Source organism: Felis catus, chromosome C1, assembly GCF_018350175.1.
Source record: "Felis catus isolate Fca126 chromosome C1, F.catus_Fca126_mat1.0, whole genome shotgun sequence".
NCBI lineage: Eukaryota > Metazoa > Chordata > Mammalia > Carnivora > Felidae > Felis > Felis catus.
The window spans coordinates 212,957,674-212,973,480 of record NC_058375.1 but is presented as its reverse complement, the minus strand read 5'-3'; the positions used below and the strand labels follow the sequence as shown (position 1 = coordinate 212,973,480).

At 53.5% G+C, this 15,807-nt stretch overlaps 1 protein-coding gene and 1 long non-coding RNA gene across 4 annotated transcripts; one reads left to right on the top strand and one right to left on the bottom strand.

The window, feature by feature from the left end:
• Positions 1-259: 259 nt before the first annotated feature.
• SPATA3 (spermatogenesis associated 3) lies at positions 260-11,689 on the bottom strand. Of its 3 annotated transcripts, none has more exons than XM_003991246.5 (4): positions 11,231-11,685; positions 7,721-7,895; positions 5,441-5,583; positions 260-345 (listed from the first exon to the last, which is right to left on the bottom strand). In XM_003991246.5, exons 1-3 carry the CDS (start codon positions 11,544-11,546, stop codon positions 5,478-5,480), a joined length of 597 nt encoding a protein of 198 aa, XP_003991295.3. In that variant the 5' UTR covers positions 11,547-11,685; the 3' UTR covers positions 260-345; positions 5,441-5,477. The 3 variants fall into 3 exon arrangements, with proteins under 3 accessions (XP_003991295.3, XP_044890535.1, XP_019694404.3); XM_045034600.1 differs by lacking the exon at positions 260-345 and adding an exon at positions 5,886-6,068 and having other exon boundaries at positions 11,231-11,689; XM_019838845.3 differs by lacking the exon at positions 260-345 and having other exon boundaries at positions 5,445-5,583; positions 7,636-7,895; positions 11,231-11,687.
• A 69-nt stretch (positions 11,690-11,758) lies between these two features.
• LOC109502927 lies at positions 11,759-14,965 on the top strand. The gene is made up of 3 exons (XR_002161844.3): positions 11,759-12,051; positions 12,361-12,471; positions 13,827-14,965. It is a non-coding gene; the product is annotated as an uncharacterized LOC109502927 (long non-coding RNA).
• Positions 14,966-15,807: the final 842 nt, after the last annotated feature.

Genomic DNA, 15,807 nt, shown 5'->3' with positions numbered 1-15,807 from the left:
CTAACCGGGATTACCACTGGACGGAAGTGCAGTTGACTGTGTTAGGTATTGAATTAAGTTCTAGAATTCTTGTTTTTAGGTTGGGAAAATCAGAAACAGTTTGCTCTGAATGTGCAGAGAAAGTTGCCCTCCCCCCACCCCCCACCATCGGGTCTGTGGCCCCAACAGGAAACTGCAGGATCCCACCCTCATTGCCTGGGGCTCTCAAAGTCATCCCAAACCCATCTCCCAACGCACTTGCCAAGTCGAACTTTGTGTCTCTGGGTAAAACACACTCATGAAACAGAATTTTTTTTTTTTTTGTTCTATTTTGGTGACAAGAGAGATCCTTGATGGAAACTGGATCTGTAAGAAAAATGAGGATAGAGCCATTAGCTTAGACAATATTCCATGACCTTGGAATTTTGGTGGCTTCCCAGTTTTACCACCCCATGGGTGAAGGTTCAGCAGCTAAGATCCTCTTGTGGAAAAATAAATGATTTAGGATTCAAATTTCTGTCATTGTCTTGTCAACTAGTTTCATCTAAACACAGCCACTTAGAGCCTGGTGTTCCCTTTAGGCTATAACGCACTTATGCAAAGTTCTTGGCAGGTACTTGGCTCAGTCAACATTGGCGCCTTCTTTTCCTGTCCCTTCTCCCAGGGCTCCCAGCAGCTACGATAGAGCCTCATGGCCCCCAAGCTGGATTGTGGCAATGAATTTTACCATGCTCAGTGCCCAAAAGGAGAGGGGAAACAGCCCTTTGCTTGTAGTGTCTCATCATTCTTGGAGGGATGCTGAGAGAGGGGCTTCCCATGCTTTAAGAAGGAGGATTCTGGAAACGCCTTTTTCCAGAGAGGAGGCTTTGTTACTGTCATTAGATGGTTCTATAGTCTATGGACTAAGAAGGACACCAAACTCTCTATTTCCCTTCCACAGTGTCTAATTGCTGAGCCTATGGAGCCCAGGATGACTCAGTGTACCCCCCATGCACACACACACACACACACACACCGACTTTCATATAACCTCAGGGTCACTTTCAGTGGCTAAAGCACTTGTCCAAGCCAACAGATCCGCATTGGGCGTTCATTCTGCACTTGGCTCCCATATCACCTTCTAAAAACATTCCTACCTATTGTAGTGGGTGCTTTCCCCTTAGGAAAGGGAAGCACATGTCTGTCTGTCCACACTCCGTGGACAAACAGAAAGGTAGCGGCAGGGTCCTTATGATCAGAGGTCCCAGCCCTGCTCAGCCCCTTCCACTGAGATTCTTGTCACCTTGCTGCCTTTCCCTACCTGTGGACACCACTTGTTGACCTGAACCTATCTGTTCTTCTTATCTCTGAGAACTTACAGGGACCCTGCATACTTGCCTAGACCCAGAGCAGACCCACAGTAGGTGTCTTCTCCATAGGCACCTTCCTTCACTAGCAGACTTCTAAACGACCTCTTCCTGGCCTCAGTTCCTGGCTCTCTACTCTATTTATGCCTTCTCCCCGAGTCATCTTAGCCACTGCCTGTGGCTGTATATCTCAGCTATTTCTAATCACTCCTACGCGTAGAGCTAAGACCGGGCTTTTCCGCTGACTTCCATATATCCATCTGCCTATGTGACATGTCCATTTGGTTGTCCAACATCTTAATGGTAACAACGAACAGAACTCTTGATTACTGCCCCCTCCTGTGCCTTGTGCCTCTGGCAATGGCACCTCAAGGCCTCCTCCTCGAGGCTTCCTTTCCCTCATCGCTTCATTCAATCTATCAGCAAGACTTGCTGGTTCTATATCCGTAAGAGCCATCACCCTGTTCCAAGTGCCATCTTTGCCTGCCTAGAGCAGTGCAAACAATTCCCATCTCGTCCTCCTCCCCCTTTTCCATTCTCTACTTGACAGGACCTGCAATTATTTTGAAATCTAAATCAGCAGCTTGAGAGACTTCCCTCTGAGGGGAGAATGAATGCATGAATATATGTAAAGCACCCGGAACAGTGCCTGCACACAGGAAGTGCTATATAAGAATTTGCTCTCGCCCTGCTTCTGGGGCTTCCAACCCATCTGGAACACAAGAGAAATCTTCGAGGCCCTGCCTGACCTTGGTCCCTCCAGTGGCATCTTGGCTTCAGTCATACTGGCCTCTTGTCTGGCCCCCAAAACGTGTGAGGCTCCTTCCTGCCTCAGGGCTATTGAATTTGCTATTCTGTCTGCAAGAACACAGACATATTTGCATAGTCTGGCTCTTTCTGCCATGTGTGCCTCAGTTCAGAGAAGCCTTTACAGACCAGCCTGTTCCCAGGAGCACCCCCACCCCCCCCGATCATTCTGACCTTCTCTGTTCTTTATCAGATCAACTTTATGTCTCTATTTCCTTCATAACATTTGCCACACAATCAAGAGATCTTGTTCATTCGTTAACTTGTCAATTGTCTGTCTGTGCCCTCTAGAATGCAGGCTCCACCAGGGGAGGGCTTTTGTCCGTCTTGGTTTACTCCTATAGCACAGGGTACATACCCCAGGAATATTTAATGAATGAATGCATTATTTAATTAATGAACACTCTTTCCCCCCATCTGCACTCTGCCTTCTAGCTTGGAGGTCAGGTAAGCATTTGTGTCTCCCTGTGAATTATTATCCCCTGTTCCCCTCTCTTGGGGGCCTTGTCCAGCCTAGATGCACTGACTTTACCAGACCTCAAAGTCCCAAGCCTAGCTGTCGGCTGTTGGTGGACCTTGGTGTCATCAAGTCTCACCGTACCCGGTGTGGTGCTGGGCACATGGTCAGTACTGACACGTCACAGCCGTGCTGCCCCACTTGCCTGTTGACAGAGTTCGCAGGGGCTCTTGTGGGGGACAGTGGGAAGTCAGAGTGGGAGACACGATGCTTGACTAGTGTCCAGGAACTGTCACTGCAACCTCTAGGCTTCTAGAAAGGCCTCTCCTGCCCCCTGCTGGTGGTGCCATAATCAGACCCTCAGACTCAGTGTCTACTCAATGTTGGGATATGACCCTGTAGCACAGGCTCGGACAGAAGCAGGTCTGGAAGAGGCTAGGCCTGCTGAGGTCGGTTAAAACGCATTTCAAGTACCCCAATGCCATCGCAGTGCTGGAACGGTAATTTGACAAAAGCAGTGGGTTACGTGGAGAAAGGCCACCTCATCAGGGCTGTGGGGTCTGGGAAGGACCCTGTCTCAGGCCACTCAGGGTGGGTGGCACAGCCTCCCTCTCCCTCAAGGGAAACCAGAGTGGTCGAGGGACAGCTCCGTGCAGAGAGAGGACTAGCGTGTCCCTGGTCCCTGGCCGGACCAGCCTGTCAGGTTGGAGACCCGTCCCTGGGCTGGTTTCATCTGGCCCCGAGAAAGCTGCACCCTAGCCCTGCCTCCAGGCACCGGGCCCACCCTGAGAGGACATAAGGAGTTACCCCTCGGAGCAGAAGAAAGCTGGGTGAAGTTCGTGCCCTGCGTGCGTTTCTAAGTGACATCCTCGACATAGGGCCCACCAGCCACTTGAACCCCCACCCCCAACACACTCGGGGCTTCAGTCTCTGGGGTCTTGTTGACTCTGCCACTGATTCACTCTCGGGCCCTGGGAGAGTGACCTCCTCCAGACCCGGGGCGGGTTTCCATTCCTCTCCCCTCCTCTCCATTTCCCCCTCCCGGCCACCTTCTCTTCCCCTCCTTGCCATCAACCATCTCCTTCCTCCCCTCCCTGCACCCTCCGCGCAGGGCTCAGCACTGTGTGAACTGCAGTATATATGATGCTTCACATTAAGCAACTGGGGTCCCTGCCATTCCTGGGGTCTCTCAACTCCGGTTAAAGTGGAAGACAGCGTCTCGGTGTGGCGCTGCCTGTCTTAACATCCGACACCTGTCCTTGGAGCACACGGGGCACTGCCTTGAAAGCAGAGGCTTTCTCAGGTATCCTTATCGGCTAGAATTCCATGACATTTTGGATGTATATTTACTGTGTAGTCTTTTTATGGAAAGGGATAGGATTTTCCATTTATGGCCAGAACTAAATTTCCCTTGAAAATGAATGCGTGGAAGTTAAAAAGAAAGCTAATTAAAAAAAAAGAGGAAGTGATATTACAGGTGTCAACCCAGTGAGAGGGATACTATCATTACCTCCATTTAACAAAAAGAAAAATGAGGTGTCAGGAGTTAAGGAACTTGTCCCAGGCTCCAGAGATCATGGGTGTGGAACGGGATCTGACGTTAAACTTGCGTGCCTCGAGGGACAGAACCCAAGCTGACACCGTGGGCCCTGTTGTAAGGAGCCTCTAGAACAAAATGGCTCAAGGGCATTCTTCAGACAGCAGGTCTCCATCTACCCATCCCCTGTGACCCTCCTGGCATGTCTGAACATCCCCTCAGTGCATCCTCAAAACCATCGCCCTTGGAGGTCGTCACTAGTCCCCCTACGTTAGCCATGGCGTGGCTCTCACGGAAGTTAAGTGATGCGTCTCCTAAGACCCAGCCACCAGGTAGCAGAGTCAGCCTGGGACCTACTCCAAAGCCTGCATGTTTCCAACCACCCCCATGGTGGTAGGGGTAACAAGACCTGCCACCTGGCCACCTTATCTTATATTCCAATAATCTTGAGAAGAAGGCCCCACGGTCTTCCCTGATGGGGAAATGGAGCCTCTCGGTGGCTCTGGAATTTCATGAAACTTAAGGTGCGTCCACAATAGTCCCTCGATCAGGCAGCAGAGCCCCTGAGCAGGTGGTGAGTTTACTGTCTGGGTCAGGCTTTTGAGATACTTTGAGCATCTGTTCCCACCTCGTGCCCTGCTGTGGCCACTCCCTGTCCATTCTGGGGCCGGTGGGGGTCTGGGGGTGGGTGGAAAAGCTGCCATTACCACCCGACCAGCATCAGCAGGCGTTCACTGCAATGGGGACTTGGCATTGGGGACAACTGTGGGTGCTCCTGGTGCCCACCCAGATGCCCACCAGCTCTGTGGTGTAATTCACGCGCCAAAGCTCCCCTGGGGTTGAGCTGAAGCTGGACTCCCCGCTGAGACCTCCTCCTCGCTCTACTCCGTCCTCTGTCCTCTTACCTCCCTCACTCTCTTTTTCCTCCACAAATCCTGTGCACCCAAATCCCTGTCTCAGGCTCTGCCCCTAGGAGCCTGGCTAGGAACCTCCGCTCCACGTCTCCCACTTCCTCCCGTCTGGTATCCCAGGCCAGTGGGGGTTGGGGAACCTTGGTTTGACAATCCCAGTATGGGTCTGGCATTGTCCAAGAGCGTCGGGGCTGCTTGACAAAGCCAGGTGACCTTGAATCCAGGAAGAGTCCCTCGGTTCTTAAGATTTCCCCGAGAGGCTGGGGGCTTGGTCCACCCATAAATTCCCCCTTTATTCAGAGAAGGAGAGACACTCCCTCGGCCCGGTCCTGCAGGGACGGTGGCTCGGTGCCTTGAGGACCAGCTCTGCAAGGGGGAGCGGGCACAGAGGGGGTCCACGTACCTGCCGGGCCGCGGGCCTGGGGTTTGTTCACAAGGATTCAGTGATGTAACAGGCAGCCCCCAGGGCTCCCAGAGCCACAGCGGCAGGCCCGAGAGCTTGGAGCACGTGAATTACGATGAGTGGAGTGTTTTCTTGCAGGTTCTCTGTAAAGCGAAACAGAAAGCCCACAGGTTGGGGGAAGCTGGGACTCTAGTGCCCGTCTACAGGCAGGGAAAGCAGAAATCGTAGGCTGGCCTCGGGATTTCAGGAACGCCTCCTCCCCGTGACCGAGCCTCCTCTCAGGGGGACACAATTCCACCCACCCCTTCCAATAAATCCCTGTCGCGAGAGTCCCTGCGTCTGAGGATGGGCTAGCCTGGGGTGCCAGCTCCCCGGGACACCCAGGGAGCAGGGTACGAAGGCAGCGAAGGCCGCGGTGTGCCAGGCCCCGTGCCAAGCATCTCACACCCAGCGTCTTCCTCAAGCCTGACAACCACCATGTGAAGCGGGTTGTGTCACGTGACTCCATTTTGGGGGTGAGGAATCCGAAGAAACAACATATGACGCCCACCACACGGGCAAGGAAAACAGATGATCACGCTCCCGAGGAAGGCTTTGACAAAATGCAGTATCCGTGTTGACATCGATCCTACTGAAGTAGAGAACCTTATTCAACGTGACTGTGTGTTTCAGGCCAAGGTCTCACATTCCACTGCACCGAGAGGTCTCAAGATGATGGACCCTGGTGCTAAAATTTGAGCGGAATCAAGACTGACACGTCTTACCCCGGCCAGACTGGATCTCCGCCCCTTCCCCTCACTTGCCTAATTCTAAGTCTTTCACCTTTCCCTCTGCCACCTAGGATGCTCTGTCTTTTCATCTTAAGCCACAGAGGATCCCAAGACCCTTTTTGACTCAGCTCAGATACCAATGACACTGCAAAGTCTCCCTGGACCCTGATTTAGGAGCGAGCGCTCTTTTCCTGAAGCTCTTAGAACATCTCTAGGACAGACGTCACTTTCCGGCTTGCATCTGAGATCCTAAGGCCCATGTCTCAGCTTACCACGTAGACGGTACGGTTTTTAAGGGTAAAGTTCCCCGTTCTGGTTTTCCTCACAGGGCTTAGTATTCTATCCAGAACAGGTTCTCCCACTTGTTGGTTTTTAAGTGATACGAATCCGTGGCTCGGCTTAGCACCAGATGGATAGGAATACTAAGTGTGTGGGAGGAAAGTCAGTAAAGGGGAGTGGTGGGCAGATCATTCCTCGACGGGGACTTACCAGGTTGTATTTTTGGCTTTACGCATGTTCTCCCAACACACCTGGGTATCCGTTTGCTTCTCGTATGTCTGAGAGATGGTGCTTTTCAAGGATGGACAGGAGAGGGGATTTGGTGGTGGAGATACCAGCCAAGAGGAGGAGCAGGATGAGGGTGGGGGGGGGAGGTGGGCTCTGCTTCTGGGTTAGGGGTGTGAGATCCCCAAGTGGGAAGCCGCTTCGTGGACATCGGGTGAGACCCTGAATACAGGTGCAACTACTCTGGGGCCCAGAACTGGGGGCAGATGATGAGGGCTCCCCTCCAACCAGCCCTTGCACAGAGCCCTGCACCACTGGGCAGGGGGACTGACACGTTCAGTCCAGTTTTCTGCACAGGGGTCTTCCCATGAGGGGTGGCTTTCTCCTGATGGCTCCGTGGAAGAGGAAAGGAAGGCCAGATACTGTGGAAGACTCTACGGGAGGCTGCCCAGCCTGGGGGCATGTCTCCTGCGGAGCTGCCGGAAGTAGCCGGAAACCGCTGAAGGAGTGGGGATCTTGCTATTACCAAGGGCACGTGTGAGTTGCAATCAGCATCTGTCACTAAAGTCTGGGGGGTAGTGCAGATGCGGGTCAAGAACCAGAAGCTCTCAGCTGTGGTATGGGCCAGAGAAGGTGGCCAATCGCCAAACACAGCATTTAATCACAAAGCTCTGGGTGACAGGGGATTTACTAAGGGCTGTGAGGGCATAGACTCTGAGGAAGCAGTGGGCCCATGGAGAAAAGAAAAACGTGCCTCCCAAAGAAGGAATTTTCAGTAAGGAAGAAAATCGGCACCCCTCCGTGCAGGTGGGGTACCCTGGGGGTGTGGGTCTGGTCAGAAAGGGCAGGGTGCCAAACCCCAGGAACTGGCCACCCCGGGAGAGCCTTCCTTTCTGCCCGGGCTTCCCAAGAAGAAGTTACCCATGGCTGCTACTATGGTCCGGGGCAGAGCCTGACCCCAGGAACTGTGTGCCCTGAGGGTCCAGCCCCCCACGCGCTCCAGAACCTGTAGAAAGTGAGGAGGCTTGGAAATCCTCTTCCTGGCATGGTCGGCCAGGGTAGAGGAAGGAGGACATCAAAGATGCGGCTGTGACACAGGCCCAGACGACGCCAGCAAGCGGAGCTTCCGGGGCAAGCGGAACAGGAACAGAAGGCCCGCGGCCCCGCACGAGTCAGAGACCCTGGATGGACAGAGAAGGAGACAGATGAGGGACCCCCGGCCTCCAGGAGGCCGGCGGGAGCCAGGGAGACACAGGAGAGAGAGCAGGGGAAGCTGGTTGTTTTAGGGACCGCAGCTCCCTGGGGATTGCAAAATCATGCCGTTAACAGCTCACACCGGAGCAATGCTTCCTCCCTCCCCTCGTCATTATCCTCTCGTCTGTCAGGACAACCCTGCCGAGTGGAATATCGCCATTCTCAGTTTGCAAATAGGGAAACAGAGGCTCAGAGAATATATGGGCTGTGCCCTTATAACAAGTAGATTCAAGAAGTGGGCTTCGGCTCAGGGGTGCTAACTCATTCGGCGCTCCTTCGACAGACTTCACGGGAACGGACGGCAGCAGGGGACCGTCCGCTCCGCGAGAGGGGGCATCTGACATTGGTCCAAGGTCCATTTGCCCGGGGTTCACTGACTTATCCAGAAGCCAGCTGCTGCTCTGATCCTTGAGACGCCTCCCCAAACTTGTCTCCCATGTGTCCCCTGCCAAGGATCCCAGGGGAACTCGGAGATGCTGTGCTGTTACCCAAGGGGACTTCTGGGCGGATAACTCCCTCCTCGCGCAGTGACTTCAGTCCTGGCTTCTTGACCGAGCTACAGGTTCTTCCGACCAAAGCTCGGCCAGCGGTCCACCGGGCAGACTCAGCACCCTTCCTGCTTAGACCCGCCCACGACAGATACTTTTTCTGGAATGGGGAAGGAAGGGACTCTAAAGGCTACACTGGTCTTTTTTCTCTGTTAAAACAATTTTTTCAATAGGCTTTTTAATTCCTGTACATGACATTTACCCCTTAAAGTTTTCAGTGGTTTCGGTCAATCGACAGAGGTGTACAACCATCATTACTAATTCCAGAACATTTTCATCTGTCCCCCAAGGAAGCCCCATAACCATTGAGCAGGCACTGCCTTTCTCCACTGCCCCCGGTTCCTGGCAAGAAATTTGCCTATTCTGTACCTTTCATAAATGGAATCACACATGTGGGCTTTTGGGGGAGTAGCTTCTCTCACTTAGCTTAATGTCTTTGAGGTTTACCCGTGTGGGAGCACGTGTCAATATGTCAGATAGTATTTCATTGTATGGATACCCCTCACGTTGTTTATCCATTCATCAGGTGGTTGATATTGAGTTTCTTCCCCCCACTTCTCGACTATTATTACCGAAGCTGCTGTGAACATTCACATACAAGTTTTTGTATGGATGTTGTGTTTTTAATTCTCCTGGGTATGTACCTGGGAGTGGAATTGCTGGGTCACATGGTAATTTCACTTTTTTTTTTTTTTTAAGTTTACTGATTTGAGTGACAGAGAGCATGAGCTGGGGAGACAGGCAGAGAGGGAGGGAGAGAGAAAGAGAGAATCCCAAGCAGGCTCCATGCTGTCAGTGCAGAGCCCAACGCAGGGCTCGATCTCATGACCATGAGATCGTGACCTGACCTGAAATCAAGAGTCCGTTGCTCAACTGACTGATTCCCCCGGGTGCCCCTGTCCATCTTTCGATTATAGCCATTTTAGCGGAAGACTTGTACTTTCCTGAACTACAATATTTTCTGCATACAAAGAGATTTGGATTTTAGAAAATGGCACCCTTTATTTAAATAAAGGCCTTTGTCCCTTATCGCCAACATTGTTTCCCACTCTGGTTCAAAGGGAGAAAATTCCTCTGGCAGAAGAAGTGTAGGGGGTCCACTGTAGCCGCTGACAGGTCATCACTGTTTCCTGCTCGGCCTTCTCAATAAGCAGAATCCCTTCCCCAGGGGTGAGCCACATGCATTCATCAAAAGATTTGGGGATGGAAAATTTTGCTTTCTACAGATACCCGTTCTGAAGGCCATAATCCAGAAATGTTTATGTCCGTGGTTGATGATCACAATACACATGATATATCACACTGATAACTATTTCTACATGTTAAAAATGAATTGATTCTTAGCCATGGAAATAGGATTGTTGTCACAGTGGTATGTTGGATCTGGCTCTCTCACTAAACCCCACATTTTTTTTTTTTTTTTGTATCCACACCGTCGCAGAGGAATAAGCTGCAGCCCAGAGAGTGTGGCCTGCTCAGGACCACAGAGCCACCGGCACTGGCTCACGGTGAATTCAACAGAATCCCAGAGAAGGGTGTTCTTCCTCCTGGGGAAACCACCGGACTCTTGGGACCAGAAGGTCAATCAATGTCACAGTGAAGAGCAAGGGTAGTGGAATCAGAGTAGATGGAGGCTGCCCTCTCCCTGCTACTACTGCTTGCTTGAGAGTGTGTGGTTTGATTTCTTTGAGCCTCAGTTTCCCCATCTATAAAAGGGAGACGATGATAACAGTAGCTCCTTTATAGGACCGTCAAACGGGAAGGTTAACATAGACAGTTGAGCCGAATGCTGGGTACATCGTTGATACCCAGTGGCGAGAGTTAGTTAGTTATTACCACTATTAGCAAAAGTATGAACCAGCCCGTCTCCTGAACGCCACTCGAATTCCCTCTACACAATCCAAGGTTCATTCGGACCCCGGCTACCCAGGAAGACGGGGGACCACTTTTCCTAGACAGCCATTCCATTTTCAGACAGAACTAATCGTCGGAAATGTCTTCTTCGTGTTGAGCAGAAATCTACCTGTCTTCCACGGTGTCTTCCACAGGGAAGGCCGCTAGATTTAGCAAATAAGAATGCAGAATGCCCATGCCATGTTAGGACACACACTAAAAAATTATTTGTCTGTCCGAAATTCAAATTTTACTAGGTGTCCTGTATTGTATTCAGCAACCCTACTCCCGGGCGCTTAGTCAGACGTCGGAGGGCAACACGGAGCACGTGTGCTCCCGACATGCACTTGACAGATTTCCTCCGATGCCTTCAACCAAACCTCATACGTCAAATGGTTCTTGCTTCCCTGCCCTCTCATCCCCCATTAACCTGCACTATCTCTTTTGGACTGGATTGTGAAGCATCTTTTACAGCACACAAGGATAGTCCGACGAGGGCGGAGTATGACCACCTCCCTCGTCCTAAACCGTATATTTCTGTTAACACATCCTTGGTTTTTATTTTTGAGCATCTACACGGCACTCCTGACTCCTGTTGAGCTAGTATGGTCGCAGAGCCAAGGCAAATGTCGACATGTACGCGTGGCTGCTTTCTTCATTGAGACTCAGGATGGTGGGGAATGGCGAGATCCAGGAATCCTAGTCTTTTGGGTAAACGCGAAACCCCCAAACCCGCACACCCCACAAGCACAGGTCCAGGATACGTGTCAACCAACGCCACGACCCGAAACGAGCCAGCCTCTGGGGGACCCTGTGCCCACCTGATTTCCTGGATCGAGAGGGTGCTTTTGTGGTAGGGTCCGGAGGCAACCCGTCCAGGGCCGGTGCAGGGGCCCGGGCTGAGGGTCTGCTTTCTGGAGCTGGGAGAGCCTGGGGTGCAGGCTGCTGGGGGATGGACCCAGAGCTGGGCTGCAGGGTGGATCCAGGGCTGGGCCGAGGGTTGGACTCCGAGCTGGCATGCTGGGGTGTGGACGACTCCGAACTGGCGTGCTGGGGTGTGGACGACTCCGAGCTGGCGTGCTGGGGTGTGGAGCCGCGGCGTCTGGACTCTGGCTTCTTCTTTTTGCCCTTCCTCATGGTGGGTTCTGTTCACCTGCATGTGGACCTACATGGAGCTGCCTAATCTTCCGGCTCCCTCCTGGAAGGGGGCCGTTTGCCCCTGCCCTGGGGGAAGGCTCTGCGGACCTCAGCCCCGCAGAGAACAGTCACCTACAGCCCTCCTGTGAGGTCACAAAAGCCAGGGGGGCTCCTGTGGCAGGGCTCTGCGGACAGCGTCCTCTGCCCACACTAGCCTGCTGCCCTCCCTCCTCCCCAGTTACGGGGATGGGCAGAAGGCACCTGCTGGGCCCTCCAGCACCTAGTTCCGCCTGGCCACAGGGCCTGTGACAACCTGGACCCCCACGGTTCTGCTACCTGAGCGCCTCCTTCAGGCACCTCCCCGCCGGTGTGTTCCTGGGTCCCTGTGCGCTTTCTGTTTCGCTCGGAGGCACCCTGGCTGCGAAGCTCATGTGACGCTCAGCTCTGTCACCGGTTTCCACATACCAAAACCAAACGATTTCACCACGTGCTCTGGGAGTTTTAGGTAACTTTACCGAAGACTGGGGAGTCCGTGGATCAGCTGTCCCCCCTCCCCCCTGCCCACTCAGGTTCTCTTAAAGTAGCTTCTCCCTTCTTCCCAAACCTGCCCTCCCTCCTGTGGGAAGGGGCAGGGGATCCCCAGCTGTAATAAGAGCCCTCAGTTATGGTGAAAGAAGTTCCCCTGAAAACATACCAGCTTTGTTCGAACTCATTACACTGGCAACAACTGACTACCTCTTAAACCCCAAAGTCGTCGGGTCGATCAGGGGACCCTGAATCTTTCCTGAAGGTGAAAATATGATTTTCCTTTTAGGATGGACGCGGATAAAGCATTTTTCAAAGACAACCTGAAACGTCACACTGACTGCAACACAGGATGTGTTCAGATTAGAAGACCCTATCTCCACTACTGATGCGTCACCAGGTGGGTGAATATTCAGCTGTTAACTGCATGTTCCTAGGGGGTGATGCCCTTGCTCCAGGACAAGGTGAAGGGCAGACATAGCCAGAAGGCACCTCCACGCAAGGCCAGAGCCAATATGAAATATGAAATGACAGAAAGTAGTTTAGGGATTCTAGAGCCTGAAAAGAACTTAAGAGAACCTGAGGTTTAGGGAAGTTAAATCACCTTCCAAGGTGACACAGCTGGTTGGAAGCATCTGACACGGCCAAATTCCCATCCAGAGCTCTTTCATGATTTCAGAAGGCAATAGGGAATCGGATCATTATATAGGCCTTAAAGTTAATGAACTAAAAAAGGTCTTGAGAAGATTGAAGAAAAAAAAAAAAAGGCACCAGGGATTAGAAGGGGAAGATGGCTCAGATCGATAAAGTTGCATCGAACTTGGTTGACCCTTAGCATGAGGAGGTTCAGGGAGCAGGTGAGTAATTCCCTGAAGTCAAGAGCGATGGATCCCTCTGGGGGATTCAACTTAGAATCAGAGACTGGAAACCCGGGTCAGGGACCCCGTCCAGATAAAGCAGACAGGTCAAGAACTCCTAAGGCATTCATCTCTGCAGTATTCAATTTTCAGACACCAGTGGGCTTTTGCCTGGGGTTTCCACCTGGTTCAACCCGGGGTTTCTCAACCTCGGCTCTACTGATATTTTGGCTCAGATACTTCTCCTGTGTGTTGGAGAAGTTTAGCAGCATCCTTGGCCTCTGCCAAGAGATGCCAGTAGCATGTCCCCCTGCCCTCCCCGCCCCAAGTTGTGGCCACCAAAAATGTCTACAGACAATGCTAAATGTCTCCGGTGTGTGCGTGTGTGTGTGAAAATTGCCCCTGGTTGAGAACCACTGGTTTACATGAATTAGATAAGGCAAACTCATGTGGGTAGTATTTCCTGGTAGATGAAAGAAACGTGCCATGTCATACCGAGGGGCCAAGTGGCACAGAAAAGAAGTCCCTGTTCCTGGGGAGAGTGATGGAGGAAACACAGAGGAGTGAGAGGTTTACGGCGCGAGAAAATACGGGTGCGTTCTTTAAGCAAGAAGCAGGGAGACAGGGCCTGTAGAGTGAGGCTGGCCCAGAGGGACGAGGAAGAATGGCATTGCAGGACTTTGCTAGAAGGTCTTCCGTGGCCCCCTCTGCCTTCTGGCTGGAGCACAAGGTCCTGGCAGGAGTCTGACTCCTCTAGAACACAGTCACAGACCAGTGTCCCAGGCTCATTGACCTTGTCCAGCCCTTGGCAGCCGCGAGCGTGGAGACCTGCTTCCCTGCATGTATGAAAGCCCTTCCCCTCCATCAGCCCTCTCTCCCTTTCTGTCCCATCTTCCAGATCCATCCCAAGTGGACTCGTCTCCTCCTACAGCCTTTCTCGAGATCCCTACCTGGAAGTGACCCCTCCCTTTCCAAGCCCCAGATCATTCATATACTGCGTGGAGTTAGGGTGACGTTTCTCCTGTCTTTTCACGTGGTCCCTGCTCACAGGCAGTGAATGCCCCGGAGGGCCAAAGACCAGAGAAGAAACTCAACACAAGCCGCTTGAAGGCGACGATAGGAGGAAGAAGAAAGCAGGAAATCATTGCAAGCAGGGTGGGCATGGTCGATGGGGGACAAGGCACTCACAGACTGCCTCACCATGGGGTTCTTTTCAAGGACGGACTGGGGCTTTCTGGCCTTGGCTGAGGACCACCCAACAGTCTGAGCTCTCCTCCCGGACATGGCAGCCATGGGGCAACCTCATGGACTATTCAGGAAAGTGAGAAAGATGGAGTCTATGGGGGATGAGAGGTCAGGCAGTCAAGATACAGTTCCGAGGGTGTTAAAATCCACACCCAGTGATCCTGGCCCTCTGGCTGTGTCCAGGGCACGAGAGCAAGCGTGTCAATATTTGTCCTGAAGCTAGTGTCGTAGAGTTGGATGAGACCTCAGACACCAACTGACCCTTGGCCCCCACATGTCAGGAGGGCAACTCGTCCTCAGAGGAGACAGCTTGCTCTGGTCACCAAGTGGGAGGGTGGCAGAGCCTTGAGCAACTGGACATTGGGCCACCCTGCCCAGAGCACTTCTTTCTTCCCTGCTGCTGCCTCTGGAGGGGACTTCAGAGACAGAAGGCACTTGGTGCTCGTTTCTGAGCCCCCTGTCCAGGGCCCTAGACCCACAGATTGACCCTCTGGGCCCACAGGCCTGGATTCCTTGATAGGAAAGCTCTCAAGGGCTGAATAAGAATCGCGCAGTCGGCCAGCTACTCTGACATAGCACCTCCTCCGGAACACAATTGCGAGGCTAAGACCCAAAAAGCCCTTAGTACAGTGCCTGGTTCACAGTAGGCAGTTTTTACTGTAAATTGTGATTTCTTTGGAGGAGAAGCCTACAGAACCAAGCAAGGAATAAGTGGATGTGAAGAGGAAGGTGTGGGCCCAGGTCCTACAAACTCCCAAACCTGTACCTTGCAAAAAAGTGTGATTTGGAGTACGGGGCAAGGGGGCAAGGGGTCGGGTGGGTGGGTGCAAGTGTAACTCTACGAATTAAATAAATTCGAACATTTTTGACCGGAGATCGCCCCGTGAGCACACCTGGGGTGAGAAATCTAATTAATCTGCACCCAGAGTGGTGCAGGTAGGGCCACGAGGAGAGGGACGGTGACATCGGGGGTTTGTCCACCACACTGGACCAGCACAGCACTCCCTCCGTCCTTGCAGTTCCCCACACCCCCGCTTTCGGGCCCCTCACCATCCGTCTGGGTCTCCGGATGCGCTAGGGAGACGCAGCCCCGCGCTCGGCTGCCGACGCGCGGGACGTCCAGGCTGCCCTCGGGGCGGCTTGGGCTGAACACCGCCGTGTGCACCTCCACGGTGCGGCGGTGCGGCGCGAAGGCGCCGCAGAGCAGGGTCTCCGTGGGGCGGCGCGCCTCTTCCTCCTCTTCGGGCCGCGGCTGCACGACGATTCCGACGAGCGCGGCGAGCGGCCGGCGATCCCGCGCCTGCACCTGCTGCAGGAGCAGCCGCAGCCGCCGCAGGTTGGAGCGCAGCGGCCGACGCGCAGCACAGCGCCAGGAGCAGCCGCGCGCCCGGCTCCGGCGCCTCCGGCGGCTGGCAAGGCTCCCGGCATCCCGGCGCCGGCTCCTCCGCCGCCTCGGAACCACAGGTCCCGGCCAGAGCCCGAGCCGTCACGCGCTCGCACGGGTCTGCAGTCTTGCACCTGTGGCGTGGCCTCTCCTGGGTGGGGCGCTTGCACTTGGCGGCGGGGCAGTCGGCGGGCTTCCACAAGCTGTCGCCCGAGCGCTTGGGCCGCCGCGCGGCGCAGTTGCTGGAGCT